At 43.1% G+C, this 22830-nt stretch overlaps 1 protein-coding gene across 1 annotated transcript in view; it reads left to right on the top strand.

Moving 5' to 3' along the window:
- ATP10A (ATPase phospholipid transporting 10A (putative)) overlaps window positions 1–22830 on the top strand; it is an 828689-nt gene that overhangs the window by 678839 nt on the left and 127020 nt on the right. Inside the window, exon 10 of the mRNA XM_078658238.1 lies at window positions 2745–3306. Coding sequence (XP_078514364.1) covers window positions 2745–3306 — 562 coding nt within the window. The remainder of the gene's footprint in view (window positions 1–2744; window positions 3307–22830) is intronic.

Genomic DNA, 22830 nt, shown 5'->3' on the forward strand with positions numbered 1-22830 from the left:
AGTGCGAGTGACAGCAGAGTGTGAGACACAGCAGAGTGTGAGACACAGCAGAGTGTGAGACACAGCAGAGTGCGAGACACAGCAGAGTGCGAGACACAGCAGAGTGCGAGTGACAGCAGAGTGCGAGTGACAGCAGAGTGCGAGACACAGCAGAGTGCGAGACACAGCAGAGTGCGAGACACAGCAGAGAGAGTGACAGCAGAGTGAGTGACAGCAGTACAGGACCACTGGTCCTAGCAGTACAGAAGCACGGAACGCACAATACATGAACACTGGTCCCAGCAGTACAGGAGCACTGGTCCCAGCAGTACAGAAGCACGGAACGCACAATACATGAACACTGGTCCCAGCAGTACAGGAACACTGGTCCCAGCAGTACAGAAGCATGGAACAGTACAGGAGCACTGGTTCCTGCAGTACAGAAGCATTGGTCCCAGCAGTACAGGAACACCCCAACACACATCTGCAACACACACTAACACACACACACACACACACACACACACACCTAACACCACACACCCCCTCCAACTCTACCCTCCAACTCAAACTCTACCCTCCAACTCTACCCTCCAACTCTACCCTCAAACTCCAACTCTACCCTCAAACTCCAACTCTACCCTCAAACTCTACCCTCAAACTCCACCCTCAAACTCTACCCTCAAACACCACCCTCAAACTCCACCCTCAAACTCCACCCTCCAACTCTACCCTCCAACTCCAACTCAAAGTCTACCCTGAAACTCAAAGTCTACCCTCAAACTATACCCTCAAACTCAGTCTACCCTCAAACTCCACCTTCCAAGTCCACCCTCCAAGTCCACCCTCCAACTACACCCTCCAACTACACCCTCCAACTCCAATAATAGGAACAGTAATGATACATGAGAAAATTACAAGTGAACAAAGTACAACAGCAAACGTTAAGTTACAAGACGCAAATTTGACAATTGTGAGCAAACAAAAATACAAGAGGTAGCAAACTGTGCAATACAGGAGGAAAAAGTTACACGTGTGCAGGTTACAACAGCGAACAAAGTACAAGTAGAGGTATAATACTGTCCACCCTCCAACTCCACTCTCCAAATTTTCACCAAGCTCACACACACCACCAGCCGTCACTGCACACTAACAGCCATCACTACACACATCAATTGTTAACGAATCCACAATTAACTATTGTACCAATAGCAGTATTGCAAACTTTACTTTTAAACATAATCACCTAAAGCTCAGCATGCTACCATTGCTACAATTCCAATCCAAACCACATAATTCCATTACAAACTACATACATACACTCCATAACACATGGCGAAAAGACATTGCCATTTACAATGCCATTTCCTCTAACTCAAATAAATCCGAGACCTATTGCATTTCTAATGCTTGTTCATGAATGTGGTTAAGGCAGCCAATAATAGTAGCTTGGAATGTTAACTTCCACATCCTTAATACTCTTGTCATTCATATTTATATGTAGTAGCTAAGAACGTTGACATCTGTTCCAATCAAAAGACATGCTTTGAGAAAGACGGTTAGAAGGGATTGTTGCTAAAATGATGCAAAGAGCCATCATTTAAAAAAAAAAAATCAAAGATAAAAGCTTCTAGGAACTTTTTTTATCTATGAATTGTATATCTGTTGAGATGTGTTTGAATATAAATATCTATTATTCAATTAAGTATTTTTTATATATTTATAGTTAATTTTAGCTTTTTAAACATGTACAGTGATCTTTAGCACTAACCAGGTGCCATCCAGAAACTTCACATGGGTCACTTAGAAAGGCAGTTAGATACAGTACAGAAGAAAGATATTTAATCATTTCCCATACTCACAACAAATGTTGCATAGCAGAGTACACCTTAAGTTAAGACAGAAAACATTGACATAGTATAACACTTAGAAGAAAGTGGAACTTGCAGACACATGTAAAAGTGCCTCTTGGTGCATTTTTATACTGAAGCGTGCCTATTGATATTGGTTATATTTGCTGATTACCCTTGTAGACCCCAAAACCAATGTGTTTTTCATATTTATCAAAGAATTCACAAATCAGGTTTTTGTGGGTTAGGATTTTGGTTTAGATTTTTCTATTCTTCAAACAGGTATTATTTCCATGTGTTGTGTTGAGAACAAGTCGGAAACAGTGAGCAAGGACTGCCTTGTTCTGTCGAAAGTTCATGCATTAATTCACAAAAATTCTGAGTTATAAGTTTGACCTTTAGACATCTTGCTTGCAAAAAACAGATGTGCACGGCTCTGTGCAGTACCCTCATGATACGGCCCTGTAGTCCTGGTTATTTGCACATTACATATTTCTTTGTCCATATATATAAGATGGATGTACGGCTTATGTATACAAAATGTTTCTCCATAATAAATATCAAATGTCCTGCAATATTTAGTGTACCTGGTTATTTGAGAGTTCTCATCACTCTCACACTTTAAAAGTGTGGCTACTGCACTGCCAGATGGAATACGCTCGTATTAGCTTTAAATGTGTCATAAGTGCCATATGTATTAATCATTAAATTTATGAATATATACAATTGTTGTCATAGATGATATAAATATAAAGTTTTCTTTAGCATGTAGAGACATTGGTAAGACAAATTCGGTGACATATTAGAAAATTAGGTATCTTTATTACAAACTTTAACATTGTTTCTGTTTGTGTATTTTCTCGTCTTAAAACCTGTACACTCATTAATGAAAATTAAATCTCTGTGTTTTTTAAGGTCAGAGTTAGACATGAACTGAAGTCTCCAGTGAAGACCATTGAGGACTTCATCCGAAGATTCACCCCCAGCCGTTTAACCTCCGGATCTAGCAGCAGTAGTTCTTCAAGTCTGGCTACCAGTAAATCGACACTAAGAATTGGGTCGAGTCTGCTGTCGTCCAGTTCCGCTGAAGGAGCTTTGTTCAAATTAGATGAAAAGATGGCGCACACCCCTCAGATGAATAACATTGTGTTTAGCTCACAGCAGGCTGGAAAAGCGACATTGTCTCCATCTGAAGATGGAGAACTTCGCTATGAAGCTGAGAGCCCAGATGAGGCTGCTCTTGTATATGCAGCGAGAGCTTATCATTGCTCACTGGTTGATAGGCTGCCGGACCAGGTAACGGTAGAACTGCCTCATCTTGGAAGGTTGACCTTTGAACTATTGCACACCCTCGGTTTTGATTCCATTAGGAAGAGAATGTCGGTGGTAGTCCGTCATCCTATCACAGATGAAATCGTTGTTTACAGTAAAGGTGCCGACACAGTCATCATGGATCTTCTTCAGCCCTGTTCTACAGGTATTGTGTTTAATTCAATTTGATGCGCAGTGCCGCTTACATAGTCAGTCACATTATTAAATAGGGTCTGGCTCAGGAATATCGAAGACAGAATATCAAGGGGTCACAATATGGTGTCCAGAAAATTAAGGGACAAACTATCCAAAAGTATCTTTGTGTAGAATTTCTATACCTAACTTCACATATACATACCTTGGTGTGTGTATATATCTATATCTATATATATCTATATATATATATATATATATCCAAGATACCGCGTCTTTACTCCATTCGCTCAGGCATTCCCCCACGCAAGGATACGCAGACACGGACCAATTTAGTGCAAATTATTTACTCAGTACAAGTTAGCGCATGACGTTTCGGCTCTCAGCGAGCCTTGTTCACATGACAGTGATCCAAGTACAACTCAGTCTTTTATAGGGCCCAAAGTTGATTTAAACAACATCACGTGTCAGGGCTAAAAAAGTATGGAAAGGGAGACATACTTGGGGAAAATGCATGACGCTCCCTTCGGAATACTTCAAAACATTCAGGTCATATATTTACATGTTTTCATCACATTAAAATATCGGTAAATTACTCATAATTCATTGTGCATTAGACAGTAGGGGAAAATGTTATTATCATTTATAACGATTGATCATTTGTAAAATACCATTTTAAAATCTCAGTGAAATACATATACAGTACAAATGATTTGGGCATCCCGGTTTACAGTACTTGGAGATGTAATAAAGTGCATGTGCATTTTAATTACTGTGCAAAATACGCAAAAACTGTACTGGTCAAAACTATAGGGAATCAAATTCCCAGTAGTTATGTGCAAAATGCATTTATGTGCAAATATCAGCAATAAGGTGCAATAATGCTTTTGAAACCAGAAATGCCCTGTTATCTTCTCATCGTATCATTAATAAATAATTTAACATCATTATTTATCCGTGCATTATTCTACTAAATCTCTGTGTTATAATGCACATAACTTCCCCTACTTGCACCTTCATCCCGAATGTTATATTCCATTTGGCGCCATGTCCGCCCTCAACTTCTCCCCAATTGTGCTCAAACAAATCAATAACATTAGTGCGTGCTTGGCTAGTAAAATTTTTTAGAAAATATCGACTATTGGGGTATTAGGATCCACCTAGTCTAAATTAACCATGTTATGCCCTTGATGTGTGTTATAAAATTAAATCAAATAGTAGCGGTTGCAATAATGTAATTCAGAGATTGCTGCAAAGATTCCATCATTTGCTGTAATTCATTTCATGTATGCATACCTAATGACGGCAACCCAATATTCGGTCCCCACTCCCGAAACAAAGATGAAGGAGAGAAGAAGAGAATGGAAACGCAAAAGCAAAGCTGCCTATTTTAGTGCCAATATATAACTTCTTTGTAGGCAATCATTAGGGTAAACAGGTGTACATATCTTCTGTCACATTTAAACCCACTGGGGCCTTGGTGTCGAGCAACAGGATATAATGAGTCTCCAGCCTTCTCAATTTAATCTCCCTGTCTCCGCCCCTCCTGCTAGCCTTGATCGCATCTATCACAAAATATCTAAGCGATGAATTGTCACCTTGATGGTGATCACGATAATGCCTTGCGACTGGGTAGGTATTATCCCCATTAGCGATAGCTCTAAGGTGCTGGAGGATGCGTTGGTGTACCGGGAGTTTCGTACTGCCCACATATTTCAGTAGGCAGGGGCATTGGAGGATATAGATGGCATATTCCGTTTTGCAGGTCAAAATCTGCGATATTGGATGCTGCCTATCACTGAATCCATCCGGGTACGTTTTGGTGTTGATGCCATGCTGGCAAGCCTTGCAGGTCCTGCATTTAAAAAAACCTTTATTAGTTTGCCACCAGGCTGATTTCAATATGGGTTCAGGGTTAGTGTCAACTATCTGATCTTTAAGGGACGGTGCCTTACTGTAAGTCATAGATGCCCTGTTAGGAAGAGTGTTACCTATGATAGGGTCACTTCTTACTATGGGCCAAAATTTGTTAACCAATCTGTAAATCTCCCGGTGTTGGTTACTAAACCCTGTGATAATTCTGAAAACACCCGAACCATTGCTTTGTTGTTACTCGTATTGGAGTCAGTGTCCACTTCCTGTTGCTTCTTTTTGGTCAATAGGGCTTCCCTAGTTACCATCATGGATCTATTTTTGGCCTGTTCGATAGTTTGTAGGGAATAGCCTCTTTCAAGGAAATGCTCTGTGCTTTCCCTCTGAGCCCTCTCTAAGTCAGTGGGATTACTACAGATGCGTCTCATCCTCAGCATCTCCCCGTAGGGGATGCTGGAAACGAGATGCATCGGATGTGCACTTGCAGCATGCAATGTGCTGTTCCCAGCCGTTGGTTTGCGATGAATTCTGGACTCTAATTTTCCACCGGTAATGTACAATTCTGTATCCAAAAAAGTGACTGCATGTTGACTTAGAGTCGCTGTGAATCTAAGGTTTAGGTTATTTTGATTGATCTCCTCAATAAATGCCTTTGCTTCCAATTCACTACCCCTCCATATCACTAGTAAGTCGTCTATAAAATGATACCATGCTGTCACATGAGTCTCCAATATATGTTTGTGTTCCTTCCTGAGGACCAGTTCCTCCCATGCACCCATGTTTAAGCAAGCAAAGCTCGGGGAGAAACTGGCCCCATTGCAACCCCCTGTCGTTGGCGGTACATGAGATTACTAAACATAAAGGTATTGTTAGTCAGGCAAAATTCCAACATAGTCAGTAGCATGCGATTATGATCATTAAACATTGGGTCACGTTTCAATAAATAATGTTTGACCGCTGCTAAACCTTGTTCATGTGCAATGCTGGTGTACAAGGACGTTACATCCAGCGCAATAAGCCAATCCCCAGGTGCCACCTCCACGTTCCTGATTTTCTATAAAAAGTCACTAGTGTCTTGTACAAATGAATCAAGCTTCCTCACATATCCCTGCAGGAAGTAATCTATATATACCGAAGTATGTTCTAAAAGGCTCCCCCTTGCTGAGATAATTGGTCTACCCGGCGGATGCAAGGGGTCCTTATGCACCTTAGGTATAAAGTACATTATTGGGGTGACTGGGTGATCTACTTTCAGGTATCTATATTCTGCATCCGTGATAAGTTTAGCTGCTTTCCATTTTAATAATTTTCGATGGAATTCTATTTTCGTAGCTGCCATCACATGGGCATTGATGCGCTCATAGCAGTTTCTGTCATTCAGTTGTGAAAAGGCTTCTTTTTCATATTCTGATTTTGTCAAAAGCACAATATTGCCGCCTTTATCACTTCCTCTTACCACAATGTCACGTTCCTTAGTTAGTCTTTTCACAAGGGCATAATATCGTTGTGATGTTTCATCATATTTCCTCTTGCTGTTCACCGTATTTCTATGTAGTTCCTTTAATTGCCCGACTACATAAATAAATATAAATATCAAAGATGTACATGCACAGAGGAAGGTATGGATTTATTATGCTTAATGCCACATCTACGTAACTTGAAGTTATAAATATATATATATATATTATATATATATATATATATTTATTTATTTATATCTTCAAGTTACGTAGATGTGGCATTAAGCATAATAAATCCATACCTTCCTCTGTGCATGTACATCTTTGATATTTTGTCCCTCGATATTCTGGTCACCATATTGTGACCCTTTGATGTCCTGCCTTTGACATTACCCTCCACAATCGTTAAATAATTTACATTTGTGAGCTAGTCGATAGCTGTTAAAATAACCTGGAAAATTATACGTTTATCTATGTATTGGTGATTATTTAGGCATCGCAGGCCATGTATAGGCCTCACAGTGTGCACCTGTATGTGATTGGTGGGATATAGATAAAAGTAACATGCAAGAAATGGATGGACAGAACTGACACATAACAATATGTTTGTGCCTCAATAGTATTATATGGCATTGTTTTAAAAAGTTCACAGTTCACGGCTGCTTGGAAGAACAACCTTGTTTGCCACTCCTCCGGGGTTCTAGAGTTGACCTTTTTGTACCAGCATAATGGATACCATTTGTTGTATCTTTCTGTACGGAATGTTCCCAAGGCTTTGTATCCATACCAGCCAATGTCTGTATTTCTGCTGGTGGGTTTGTACTAATACTTGTAACTTTGGAATTTTCTTTAATAGAACATCATAATCATTGTCTTTTGAGCAGTTTTAAATTATGTATATTGATTTGGGCATTTTTTTTCATCTATTTAACCTGTCCCTGGAAGGCATGCTCTACACGAACTACTGCAGCCAGGTGCCCTCTAGAGCCTGGTTGACCCAATATAAAATCATAAAAATTTGTAAATACATTTAAAAGTTGTGAATATTAATAGTTGTACCCTACTGAAGTGTGATGTTGAGCAAAGCACGCCAAGCCTCTTTCCTTTTGACTTCTTCTATCGGACCAGTGTCTTCCACAAAGTGAAATTGTAAACTTCCCAAGTAGTAGATGTTTTAAAGGATTCAGGCACTGTAGTAAATTGGAATCGTTATCCTAATACAACTCAGTGGCCTTGTAGAATTGACTTCTTCCTTAGATATGAAATCTCCTTCATGTTCCAGGCATAATTATAACAATCTATTCAAACTCTCTTCTTGGTGCCCCTGGGCTCCTGCACCAGTACAGAACTCAGGTCGGTTAAATGAGTTTCCTTCTGACATCCCCCATGTGTGACTTATCAAATTCAAAACAGTGATCAGTGCAGCCGCAATCTCTATATAGTACAGTATATTTCCCATACAGTATACGGTGATCATCAGTTCCTGTGCCAGTATGTCAGGATCTTCCCTCGGTCCCTCAAGTTGTACATTTTTACATGCCATAACCACCCCCAAAAGAGAGGCACCTCGAAGCACTTTGTATGGGACTAGGAAGTATCTAGTCATTTACCCACAACAACTTCTCCTACACCGACCTGCATTCCATTGTGTTGTAGAGAAACCCCAAAGCGCTGAGGCAATGGAGTACAATCAGTAGTTTTCATTTTACTCCACAATACATGGTTTTGTGAAAAAACAGCATGTTGGCCAGTTACCATTGTACACTAAAATAAGTATGGTGTCCCCTTACTATCATGTGTCCCTCCTAAAGAATTGTTGACAAATACTACCCATATCATCCGTTTGGCTCACATTTGACCGTGTTGCCCGTCAGACCTCCCATTGAATACTGTCCTCTTACAACACCATTAAAACATGCATAATCTTTTCACGCGTGTCACTTCAGACATTAGTTGTCCTGACTGTGACTATTATTTTTGTCACAATGTGCTGATTTTACTTGATGGAATCTTGGAATGGTAAAGACATATTTGGACCCTTTTCAAATCAGATAATAGTTTTGAAGCAAACCTTCTGAAAGGGTGATGTCAATGCAGCAAGGTTCCGCCATTATGAAATCAACCTAGGGCAAAGCGCTGCCATCTTTAAACTGTCAAGGTGTGGGCAGATATTTTGCTTTCAACAGCCTGCCAAGGACAGACTCTTCTTCCTTCTAAAAATGGTACAGTAAATATTGAGAAAGGCTCTAGGAGATATTCATAAGAATTTTCACTCATGATGATGCATAGTATATATCAGCATTTACCAGTGCTTACAGCGGTAGCAGTTCACTAAAGTGTCAGGTACCTCAGAACAGTTATTAGAAACTTAAGAGGGAAATATTCCTTATGAATCTTAATAACTTAAAATATGTCCCCCCTTAATTGTTATTTTAATTTGATATTGTATTCCTCACAGGGGCCATAATTACAATTTTGATGAGTATGTGTACAGCATGTTGAAGGCTGCACCATCTTGAGCTTAGTTCATGAGTTTAAGATAGATTTTGTGGAGAACGAAATATTTTAATTTTTTAAAATGTATTTACTGTTTTCATAGCATACTCAAATGACCTGTGGGCGCAGATCCCCAGTAAACACCTCAGTGACAGTAGAAGATAAAAAAATGAAAGTCTGTAGGAAAATAGTTCCAGATCTCAGACACTGCAGAAAACCATGCTTGAGATAATGTGTTACTTTTTTGTAACAGGAAATGGGGAGCATCTTTTCGCTTTTGGTCTGAAAGACATATGAGATTGAGAGTTTGAATGTCAAATACTCTACCTTTTATGACGCAATTACTGTGAAGGTAACGTGCAGTTTTATAAGAAACGTATAAGAAAGTGATGGGTGGAATGCTTGAATTAATGTCAGCCACTGACAATTACCTGACCATTATTTTTGGCCACTGTGCCCTCCAAGGCCGCCATGTGCACATAAGCCTTGATCCTGCTCAGACACGAGCAGTCTAGGCCAAATTGCCAGGTGACATCCACAAAAGCAGCCATGACTAGTTTCAGCCTTGTTGTGCATCATCAGTGAGGTGCAGCTTGAGTCATTCGGCAAAAAAAAAAGAGAACCCACTTCTCGACCTGTCACACACAGGACCCCTCACTGTGAAAAACAAGAAAGTGGGTTCACAGGCGTCAGCAAAAGAGAGCGAAAGAGAGAAAGGTAGGTTTAGGAATCTCAGAAAGCTCAGGTGCAGACTGCCGTAGCAGGCCAAAGCTGCAGAAGACTCAAGGAGCAAATGAGACTGATTGCACTATATAGTCACCAAGGTCTTTTGAACCTAAATTATTTTTCAATACCATTGGTTTCAGGCAGGCTAAACTCTTTGACTCTCAAGGTCGGCAGTGTAAGCTATAGATATATGCTTCAGAAGTATTCACTTCACACATGAACCCCATACTCCCTCTTTCACCTGTAGGTGAAGAAAAACTGGTTTCAGGTGACAAGAACCCCTCCATTTTTAAACAGTTGTACCTAGAAGGTTCATCAGAAATGCAAGATGCAGTAGAGTATCATTGTAGATCTACTTTAACTTTAGCCTTAAATCACAGTCCTTATATAACACATCTTCTCTGCTGCAACCAGAAAGACCTGATAAGTGAAGGCTGATATTTATTGTAAGTTCTTAGGGGTCTATTTGGATGGCGGGCGGATCGCCCCCGCCCATCTGGCGGTGTCGATCCGCCCGCCATTTACCACCGCCCGCCTACCATTTTCCCCGTGCCAAATTACGATGGTGGTGGGGACCCCGGTGGACGAAAAGACCGTCTGCTGGCTTTCCGCCGTTCATACAGGCAACCGGGCGGAAAAGGGCTTCTGTATGGTGATCGTTGTCTGCAAGACATCGCCATCCATATTGGGATGGGCGGCGGTGCGGTGCTTTCAAGGCCAGGCGGAGTTTACTTTCGGGAGCCCGTTGCGGGCCCCCAGGGGTTGTGGGGGGTTTGGGGTGCACTTGGGGGGTACCCATGGTACCCCCCCTCCATTTGCTTGTACAATGTAGCAGGCACCGCGTGGTGCCTGCCACGTTGTGCATGCAAATGCACATCATGCATATATTGCATTGTGCGGGTGCTGCTTACAGCACCGCCCCCCACAATGCAATATATGCGGGATGCCACCACCACCGTGGCGGTGGCATCCTAATTTCCATTGTGGGACTCCCTTTCTGCCCCTCTTTCCGAAGTCCTTCTGTTCCTTCTTTCTGTGGCCTAGCGGGGCTCTGCTCTGGCCACTATCAAAGGTTATCTTTCAGTCATCTCCGCCTTTCTACGACTTCCAGATCAGCCTTCTCTTTTTAAGTCCCCAGTTGTTAACCGTTTTCTGAAAGGCAATAGGCACACATTTCCTCCTGTTCCGTTCATCATGCCTCAATTGGTCTTAAACCTTGTCTTGACATATCTGATGTGCGCTACCTTCGAGCCCCTCAATAACTGTCCTATGCGTCCTCTCACTCTCAAGACTGCTTTCCTGGTAGCTATCCCCTCTGCCAGAAGAGTAGTGAGCTGCAGGCTCTTTCTTCTAAACCTCCTTTCCTTTCTGTTCATCCGGACAAGGTGGTTTTAAGGACCTGTTCTTCTTTCCTGCCAAAGGTTGCCACGCCCTTCCACATCGGGCAGACCATCACTTTGCCTACCTTCTTTCCGCCTCCGCATCCTTCAAAAGAGAAAGAGAGGCTTCACCGTCTGGACCCAAAACATGCGTTCTCATTCTACCTAAAGCGCACACAATAGCTCTTTGTTGGCTACGTGGGCGCCAAAAAAGGTCGGACCGTGCAGAAACGGACCATCTTTCGGCAGGTCATTCTGTGCATCAAAGCATGTTACTCATTGGCTAAGAAGGAGGCTCTTGTGGGGCTGCATGCCCCTTCTACCAGGGCGAGGGCAGCCACTACTGCCTGGGACACGGCGTTCCCTTGCAGGATATTTGTCAGGCAGGTACGTGGGCTTCGCTGCACCCCTTCACCAAATATTACTGCATTGACTGTCAAGTCCAGAGAGATGGCTTCTTCTGTTCTCCGTGACTTTCTGGTGTAATCTTGTTCCCACACCCACCACCGGGGTTGGTATTGCAGGGGTATCTATTCTAAGGTAAGGAATCTATCACTAACGTGTCTCTTTCAGATGTACTAGTTACTACTTGTGTAACGATATATCTGTAAGAGACATTAGTTAGGGATAGATTCCTTACCGCTCCACCCATCCTCCCCGTTCTGCGAACTGATTTCTGGGGTTAAGGTCATCCGTTTCAGGGCCCTAGTTTCATGGCACCAGTGGTTACTTGTGTGTCACTAGTGGTGCCTTTTCTCAAAGGGTTGCTTTATTTGTTTTCTCCCGCTCCGTTTATTGTTCTTTGGTATAATTTGAATCTTGTATTGACTTGTATTCACCTTTTTGATGGCATCCCTGTTCAAACCAAAGGACATTTGGCTAATTCTTCTTCTTACCCTGAAATGGTTATTTCTGATGGATACTTCTACCCACAGATTTTTAATCTTTAGATTCTTCAGTGTTGGAATATCCCTAGATGCCAGACTGGATCCATAAACTTTTCTCAGCAATGCTCTTGGATACCTCGAGGTGGCGCTGTACAGCTCTGCGTAAGTTATGTTCTACCTCAGAAGTGACAGAGCAGAGCCAAATATAAATGTCAGCCCTGTGTGCAAATGTCAGTCCCTTGCATTCCACTCCTTCGAACGAGGATCCAAAGCCCCAGTCCCATTATTGTTGTTTTTTGACGTTTTGTAAAAATTAAAATCCAGTGTGCAAGGGAACAATGTCCCCACCTAAAACTACAGGTGGCCAAACCATACTGTGACTATTAGAAGCATATATCAGTAACGGACCAAAAGGTATGCCTTTTGTGTTTTGGTTCAGGACACCACTCCAAGTCATATGAGGAATGTGCCCCTATGTACGTGAGGGGGATCCGGGGCCGTGAAGTGAAGCTCTAAATCACCAAACACCAACACAAGTCACAGACCTCGCTTAAGACCCACTCCAATGCGCAGACCCACTAGTGCTCTTGAGGTCTGTCCTGAGACAGGTCTTCACGTTCAAAGACATATCGCAAGTCAAACAAGAAACATAACTAGGCAAACCGTACTTGACCTTATCCTGCCAATCTCTTCCAAAAGAGAAGTCACTAGGGTATCAAGGTGCTACTCAGTCTCACTCCAGATCCCAACTTGAGGATCAGATTCCAGAATTGATACTGATGTGCCCCGAGTTCCCTGGGCCATCACCGCAGCTAGTCGTGGTGTATTTTTGGCTCTCTTCTGGCTCCTGGGCCCCAAGGATCTGCAGGGCCTCCAGCCAGGTTACTGCCAGCAGATTCATCTACAGTGGCATCTGCAACCCTAGAACCTGCCTCAATTCCCACACAAACTCAGGTGCTGATTTCGATTCCTGCTCCAACACCTGTGCTGGTATCTCTTTCATCAATGCCGACACTGACGGCAACCATGGGTTATCCAGTGCATACTTCGAAGTCCAACACCGAACCCTGACTGAGTGCATGCTCCTATTCTTCTCCAGCTCACCAAGTCCCAGTCATTCCTGAGTCTGACAATATTCTGTCATTACAGAGAAGCCGCCCTCAGAGGGTCCATTATATGTTTCTTTCCAATTCAGACCAGAGTTTACCTTCCAGTGAGGATGAAGGGGATGATTTACTGCCGTATTATGATAAGGACAGTTTATATGTGGGCGTAAAAGAGGCTAGTGGGTTTGATACTTCTCCTGATATTGGGTTGATTTCCACATTGGGCCCCCAATGGAAGAGAGGGATTTATTTGCTGTGGTAATTCGATGAGCTGCTGAGGTCCACAACCAGCAATTGCCTTTTCTCAAAGTCAAAACGAATGTCCTTACGGAAGTCCTGCAGCATGCTTCCTCTGAGCCCTCACTTTCATTTACTAAAGCCCTAACTGATACCTTGATGGGCATCTGGTAGAAGTTTTGCTCTTACCCCCCACCCCACCTCCCCTGGTGAACAGGCAGATAGCCAGACACCAGAGATTGGTGCTAGGCAATCCATATTTTTTGATGCAGCATACTACTCCCAAGAGTTAGATGGTTCAGGATTTCACCTGCAAGATAAACCCCAATTCAATTCTTCCCCATAGGATTTCATGCTGTATTCGGAGGAGACTGCACAAGAACTGCAGTGGTGGCTGCTGGACTGGAGTTGGGCCAGCGGCAGGCCTCTCTCCCTACTCGATGCAAAGCTGACAGTGGTAACGGATACATCACTGCTGGGTTTGGAGGTCATCTGGTGAGGTGGAGATCAGAGAACTTTTGTCTCCGGTGAAAGTCCAGCTCTATATCAATCTGATGCATCGTTTCATTCCCCTGGCATCCATCATGGGAAGGCTGGTGCAGGTTTTCACAGAGAATACGACCACCATGTGGGGCTGCAACAAGCTGGGTGGAGTGGGAACCTGGCTCCTGTGCCATGAGGCAAAGCGCCTCTGGAGTTGGTGGGAGCATCATGGCATCTCCCTGATTCTGAACAAACTGTCAAAGTCATTAAATGCCAGGGAAAGCAAACTGAGCCAACGGTGCCCTACGAGTCATGAATGGTGATTGCATTCCAAGTTGACACAGGGCATCTATTGAGAGAGCCAGCCGCGGGCGTTAGTGGGAGTACCGGCCGGGCGGTGACGTGGGGAGGGAGAGGGGCAGGGTGGGGGGTAGTAATGTATGGATTCCGGACCTTAACAGGTAAGTAAACATAAAAATAAATAACACGAATTTCGTTGCGCGCACTGCAACGCATTTGGTGACCAGTAGGTGATTATGCGCTCTAGACATTCCAATTAACAATAACAACGTTGAGAACACTCAGTATCAAAACGTTTGCGCTTTGGAGTTCCCAAGAAAGCTGTCTCGTGAGATGCATTCTGGCTAAAGTAGAGCACAGGAGTCTTCGAAACCTTTCTGCCTCTCCCTCTTCAGCCCCTAGTTCTGTAAAAGATAAGGAATGAACAGGCACAAGTCAACCTAGTGGCTCTGGATTGGGCCAAAAGAGAGTGGTACCTGGAACTTTTGGGCATAAGCATCTGTCTTCCAATCAGGCTAGCTCTTTGGGAGGATCTTCTGTTGCAGCAGCAGGGCAGTGTTTTGCACCTGAGCCTGCACAATCCACACATCCTTGCATGGAGATTGGTAGGTGCATTTCACTGTGTTATATCCACCTCCTGAAGTCGCGAATGTCATCCTTGCTGCCAGATTTCCCTCTTCAAAGTCCATCTACGCCGGGTGCTGCAACAAATTTGTGGCCTAGTGTGGGAGCCACAGCTGCGACACGTTACAGGCCAAACTGTCGGATGTTCTGTTTGTTTTATTTTCGGCCAGCAAGGTGTTTAAGTGGACACTGTTTTAGGTTATTTGTTGGCACTTTCGGCCTTTTTACTTTGGCCGGACCAATTGTCTTTGTTTAAAATCAACAAAGCACTGAGGGCGGAGGGCCCTAGGGGAAGTTTAACGACCAGACCTGCTATTACCCCTATCTACACAATCACACCAACAAAAAATAGCAGTGGGTCAGAGAACTAACTAAATTATGTATCTATGTGGAAAAAAGGAAAAAGCTTGATTTGTTCAAAAGCAAAAGTGGAATCTTGCCTAGGGTACTCCCTCAGTGTGAAAGAGTTCCCATCAGTCATCGACTGAGACCGCCCTTCATCATCTGGGAACCTTCAAGCTCTGAAGGTAAAATACCCACAACAGATTGGCAGATGCTATGAACCTAATCTGAAGTGAGTATATCAGTGATGGATGGTTGAGTATGGGAGTGTGTCTGTGGACAATTGAATAGCAGTGCAAACTAAAGTGAACGTGAATCAGTGACAAGTGAAATACATTAAAATTGGGTAGTGACAGGGGAAATAAAGTTTTATTCTGCACCCCTTCAATCCCAAATCAATAAAAACAGTGCAAATAGTAGTGTAACAAATAACTACTAATGAGTATCTTAGGTCGACATTTTTCTGCAGACAAACGGAGCCAAGTGGTCTCCTGCTGCTTCTTCAGGACCATTAATGCTACTGCTATGGATATGAAAAGAAAACGGAATAATATCACCTGAGAGTGTGATATATTTTCATCCTCCTGACTTCATGATGAAATAGTCCATCGGAGAAATCCAGATACATAAAAAAGAAAGACAAACAAACAGAGCACATTCAGTATCAGCGATCATGTGCTCGAATCTTTGGATCAATTAATCCGATTCTTAAACCAGCTAATACAAGCCAGCCACAAATGGGCAACCATGTCTGCCCCATGTATTTATTAATTGAATGCTCACCCCCCTTTATGAATCGTTTTGGCCACTATAGGAGTGGCAGGGTATGCTCAGACATGAGTCCCTTGCTCACTGCACCATCAGGATTCAAGCAAGCAGGGCCGAAGACGGCTGCAATGCCAGAAACCGGTCCCCGGAAGCTTGTTTCCTTTCCAGTAAAGAATTGGCTTGGTAGTTTGGTCTGCCCTGTTCCCATGATGCACTGGGCCAGGGTCCGACTCATTTGCATATAGCCAGGTTCTGAGCTGGGATGGTGCAGTGAGCTAAAAAACGGTGATGGATCAAGCCCTGATCTTTTGACTGGGTATGAGTGTTCTGTTTAATTCAGATGCTCTGTCCATCACCACCCCCCTTTATGAATTGTTTTGGCCACTATAGGAGTGGCAGGGTATGCTCAGACATGAGTCCCTTGCTCACTGCACCATCAGGATTCAAGCAAGCCGGGCCGAAGACGGCTGCAATGCCAGAAACCGGTCCCCGGAAGCTTGTTTCCTTTCCAGTAAAGAATTGACTTGGTAGTTTGGTCTGCCCTGTTCCCATGATGCACTGGGTCAGGGTCAGACTAATTTGCATATAGCCAGGTTCTGAGCTGGGATGGTGCAGTGAGCTAAAAAACGGTGATGGATCAAGCCCTGATCTTTTGACTGGGTATGAGTGTTCTGTTTAATTCAGATGCTTTGTCCATCACCACCCCCCTTTATGAATGGTTTTGGCCACTATAGGAGTGGCAGGGTATGCTCAGACATGAGTCCCTTGCTCACTGCACCATCAGGATTCAAGCAAGCCGGGCCGAAGACGGCTGCAATGCCAGAAACCGGTCCCCGGAAGCTTGTTTCCTTTCCAGTAAAGAATTGGCTTGGTAGTTTGGTCTGCCCTGTTCCCATGATGCACTGGGCCAGGGTCAGACTAATTTGCATATAGCCAGGTTCTGAGCTGGGATGGTGCAGTGAGCTAAAAAGCGGTGATGGATCAAGCCCTGATCTTTTGACTGGGTATGAGTGTTCTGATTAATTCAGATGATCTGTCCATCACCACCCCCTTTATGAACCGTTTTGGCCACTATAGGAGTGGCAGGGTATGCTCAGACATGAGTCCCTTGCTCACTGCACCATCAGGATTCAAGCAAGCCGGGCCGAAGACGGCTGCAATGCCAGAAACCGGTCCCCGGAAGCTTGTTTCCTTTCCAGTAAAGAATTGGCTTGGTAGTTTGGTCTGCCCTGTTCCCATGATGCACTGGGCCATGGTCAGACTAATTTGCATATAGCCAGGTTCTGAGCTGGGATGGTGCAGTGAGCTAAAAAACGGTGATGGATCAAGCCCTGATCTTTTGACTGGGTATGAGTGTTCTGTTTAATTCAGATGCTCTGTCCATCACCACCCCCCTTTATGAATCGTTTTGGCCACTATAGGAGTGGCAGGGTATGCTCAGACATGAATCCCTTGCTCACTGCACCTTCAGGATTCAAGCAAGCCGGGCCGAAGACGGCTGCAATGCCAGAAACCGGTCCCCGGAAGCTTGTTTCCTTTCCAGTAAAGAATTGGCTTGGTAGTTTGGTCTGCCCTGTTCCCATGATGCACTGGGGCAGGGTCAGACTAATTTGCATATAACCAGGTTCTGAGCTGGGATGGTGCAGTGAGCTAAAAAATGGTGATGGATCAAGCCCTGATCTTTTGACTGGTTAAGAGTGTTCTGTTTAATTCAGATGCTCTGTCCATCACCACCCCCCTTTATGAATCACTCACCTTTGTGGCAGGAGGGAACAGCCCCACCTCACCTGGCTTCAGCTCAGGTACATGGAGCACCGGCGGAAGGAAAATAGAAAAAGTGCCATTTGAACTATGGGATTTCGTTTCCCAGAAGCAACAGTAATCATCCAGTCATTCACGTCACCGCCGGGTACTAGTAAACCTCTCACACAATCACACTATGATAGCGACTGCTGCATGTATGAGCCCTGATGTATCTCTTCAAGAACATGTTCAATACTGTCACCAATAGAAAACTGCACACAGTATATTATGTATAGTGAGTAACCACTCTGTCACATGTCCACTGTTAAATATAATAGTATAACGGAAAGGTTCTCGCATCCGATACCCCTCTAGATACGCCCGGCGTTCAGTGTAGTGTTAACCAAATGCCATCTATGACTAAAGGTACTATCAGATCGTTCATTCTTCGAACAGCATTATCCGTCACTGGCTCATGACCATAACAACCTCTAATCTAATTGAGCTCTACCACCAGTTTACCGTAACCAAAAATCACCTGTCATAATGCAGTTTTTTATTTTAAAGTTTGTCTTTATTACCGACAGTGCATTGTATCACAAAGCAGAATTCGTCATATGCATGTTTCAATATATCAACAGTATTTACCCATGACGGTTTTCAACAATCTCCACTCACCCAGTGGATTACTGTACATAGCAATGCACGACCATTTTTTTTATTAATTAGCAAAAAGTAAAGTTAAAAAAACATAAATAAACTAAGAACATAAAAATCTTCTGGCAGTGGCTGGTGGCATCGCCCACCCCTTGTGTATGAATAATGGAGTTTATTAAAGGTTTGGCACACATGTTCTCTCCCAAACCATTTGTGATGCCACAATGGGACCTTAATTTGGTCCTGACATTCCTCAGGTGCACCCATTTTGAGTCAATGCACAACTTGTTGTTGCGACTTCTGACTCTAAAGACTGTCTTCCTCATTGTGATCACTTCAGCTCGTTGTGTGAGTAAACTCCAGCCACTTGGTACAACGGCCCTACTCCACCTATTTCCTGGGCAAATTGGTCCTGAGGACTGGAACGGCCTTCTTGACGAAAGTAGTAACTCCCTTTCTCGTTGGACAATCCTTCACTCTTCCAGCATTGGCCTGCCCCACCCTCGAAAAAGGAGGTGAGACTCCCATCAGCTGAACCCTAAAAGAGCTTTAAGCTTTTACATTGATAGAACCAAAGACCATCGGGTGAACAATCAGCTTTTTGTGGGATTTTTAGGGGCAGGAAAAGCAAGAAAGTGTAGAAAAAGACTCTGTCGAAGAGGATAGTCCTGTGAATTAAGATCTGCTATGCATTGACCAAAAAGCAGCCTCCGAAAGATCTGAGAGCCCTTTCCACTTGAGCAAAGGTTGCCACCATTGAATTGGCGTGCAGCGTACCGGTCCTATACATCTGCCAGGCTGTGACGTGGGGGTCAGTGCACATTTCATGAAGCACTACAGTCTTGACAACCTGGTCCAACAAGAAAGTCATTTTGCTTGTTCGGTCCTGCAAGACTTTTCGGCCTGAGGCCACTCAACAGACTCTCCACCTTTGATATTTCTAACTTTGGTATCCTTTCTAAAGGTGAGGATCCACAGCTAGAAGTATCCATCAGAAGAACAAGTTACTTACTTTCAATAGCACTCTTTCTGGTGCATACACTAACTGCAGATTCCACAATGCCTCCCCACCTCAGCATTCTGCGATGTGGGCTATTTTTACCATCTAAAAAGGTTCCAAATTAGAAACCTGCACACTCGTACCTAAAATTGTTTTGTGCTCCTCATCCAGGGGCGCAGAAAGAGTCAAGCTAGAAATGTATTTTGGTGTGCAGGGGTAACGCTTATATGTGGCTTCGCTCGGTTACTTCTAGGATGGAACGAAGCCAAAGTGGAGCCACATGGTATCACTTAGCAGCTCGCAGTAGTACTGCTGAGGAAATTTCTGGATTCAGTCTAGCACCTGGCGATATTCTAAAGGTGAGGAATTTTTGGTTAGATGGAGTCCACCTGAATGACAGTTACCAAAGGTAAGTAACCAGAAAGACAGTTACTGAAGGTAAGTAACGTTCAGAACTTCAGGCCCTCTCAGATTGTCCACCTGTCACAGGTTTCACATGGATAAATTGATCACCCACGCCTACTTATCCTTCCTACCCAACAGGTTTTCTACATTTTATAAGGATCAGTTTACCACACTTTCTACTTTTTTCCCCGCTACATCCAACCAGGTAGGAGCAGCTGCTGCATCAACTGACCCCAGACTTACAGGGACCGTACATGACAGGAAAGAGGGATTGATCAGCCCTGCAATTTGACATTTTCTCCTGCATTTTCTAAATAACTGGGAGAAACGTGAGGTCCGCAGTAACTTCAGGGCCTTCTAATTTTCGATTGGCTAATAATAGAATTACCTGCCAGATTGGGAATTACACGCTTCTCATAATGAAGGATCAAGTGAATTATTTCTGCTTCGGGGACAACCATTCTGCTTCAGTTACCTTCATAATTATAAGAAAAAAGGTTTTCCATTTGCCCTCATTTTTTCTGTTAAACTTGTGATGTCAGGACACGATTTTATTAATTTCAACTTGTTTTCAGTGTTTAATGTTCCGGTGCCTAACAACTATATAAGACACCACTTCCATTTTCCAATGTTCGAGGAGTCGTTTTAAATTGCTTGAAAGCGTTTATGTTGACCCTGCTGAGCACTGAATCCCAGATAGATAGAAGCGCGTGATTGAGCACCCAGTGACACGAACAGCAAATTAGTTTCTGAAGGTAAATATATGTTCCGAGCCACACTTGCAAACACAGCACATTTAATCAACAGCACATGAGTTGTGAGGGATTATTAAATTCATGTTGTTGGGATAGGAGGGGAGAGGTGCATTGCAGCCTTCTTTTTCAAAGGAAAGTAGAAAACAGTGACCACGTTTTAAGATTGGGCGATAGAACAATTTACATTTCTTAAAACCGTCGTGGCCTATATCTCATTTGGATAAACGGCAGCAAAGAAGCAAGAAGCAGTTTCAGAAGCACTTTGCAATAAAATCTTGTTTGATTATATTAGAATATCAGGTTTCTCCATAGTCGGTCCTGGAGGGCCAGATCCATGCCAGATTTTTAAGACAACCACATGTATCTAAATAGGGATAGGCTAAAAATCTGGCATTAATCCGGTCCCCAGGACCTACCATGGGAGAACTCTGTATAAGAATGTAATATTTTGGTAATTGGCAACAGAATATTCACACTTAGCTTATTTCGGCCTATGTTGATCATTGAAAAAGGACCCAAGAAAAATGCATTTGTTTTGGAACTGATGCTGTTGTGTGTAGATAATAAGCAACAACAGAAAAGCCAATACTGCAAATTCTAGCTTGCACAAGGATTTCCTCTACACAAAGAACTAAACTGAGTGTGAGTATGGACAGATTTGTCAGGAATAAATCTTATTTATTATTCACCAATTTAAACGTATTTGTTGGTTAGGGTTCACCAAACAACTGACAACAATTTATCAAAAGACAGACACTACAAAATACAAATTGCATAAAAATGACATTTACATAAACAAGTGCACATTAGTGAAAAATTTGCAAACAACATTAGTTGATCAACTTCCACATTCGAATCTCACTCTCTCTCACAAACCATACATACGTGAAGAATTATTTACAATTTGAGAAATGTCACAAAATAAATTTACAAAAACACCAGAGGGATCAGTTTTGTCAATTTTATCTAAAAAAATGGTACGATCAAAAGACCATGAACTATGCCGATTTGGCTGAGTGGGGATTAAACTAAAGGTCACTGCCGAATGGTCAGATAGGTGTGATGGCAAATATGCAGTGACTGAACAATGCATAGTCTATTCTAGACCTATGTTTATACTTTAAGTTCTTAAAGGAGACCCCCAATTGACCCCCCGCCTTTTCTCTCCATATATCAGCTAGGCCTAACTGTGCCATAGTTGTCAAAAGTAATTGCCTGGATTTAGATGGGACAGAAGCTCTAGAATTTGGTGATTTATCTAGCTTGGAGTTTAACACAATATTGAAGTCCCCGACCCAGATTACAGGGTCCGGGAAATCCGAAAGATGACAACGGATGGTGTCCAGATATGAGGGGTCATCCTGGTTTGGACCATAATCTCATATCAGGGAGAACAGCATACCCCTAAAGAGACTTTTAGGATAAGCCATCTCCCGCTGTGATCTTCCCTACATTCCAGAATTTGGGCCTTAGCTTGTTTTTAAAAAAAATAAACAGAACCCCCCTGATATTTGCAGTTTGATCCGTACACGCAAAAGTGTCTACCCATCTCTGTTTTTTTAATAAATCTGTAATTTCAAACTTGAGAAGGTGAGTTTCCTGTATGGCAATGACCTGCCCCGGGGAATCTCTCAGATATTGAAATATTCTATCTCTTCTGCCCTTTGTGCGTAGGCCATTGACATTCCAGGATAAAAAATGACACAGCGTCATGGAGCCACTTCCTTCGCTGCCACCCCCATAGTTATCTTATTGCAGAACCCTTGATATAGCACTGACCTAACCCAGAGAAACTGCTGAACTCCCTGATACAAGACCTGGGTGTACATAAAGGTTAAATGATACTGAAAGGTTACCAGCAAATGAGGAATTTGTATTGTTTCACCCCCTCAACCCCACGTGCCCATTCCCTCCCCCCACCCCCTGGGAAACCCAACCCTACTCACACTGGCCTGATGTATGACCAGAATTTGCGCCCTCCGGCAAAACCCCTCTACTCTTCTCCCTGATACTATGTGTCTGATGCTAGAACTAGGAAGAAGGTACAAACTCTCTCTCAGATCAGTTCCGGCGGAAAAAAGGAGACCAGAACTTTGCTATCTATATTCAGGCAGATTCATCAACGAAAAACCGGCTCGCAAAGGGCCAGATTCTCAGAATCTGGCCCTTTGCAAGCTCAATTTTTGCATTTGGGATTCATCATCCCAAATGCAAAAATCGCAAATTGCGAAATCGCTAAATTGCGTGGAATTGCATTTAAGAAATCTCTATTTGAGATTCCTTAAATGCAATTCATG

Source organism: Lissotriton helveticus, chromosome 8, assembly GCF_964261635.1.
Source record: "Lissotriton helveticus chromosome 8, aLisHel1.1, whole genome shotgun sequence".
Taxonomy (NCBI): domain Eukaryota; kingdom Metazoa; phylum Chordata; class Amphibia; order Caudata; family Salamandridae; genus Lissotriton; species Lissotriton helveticus.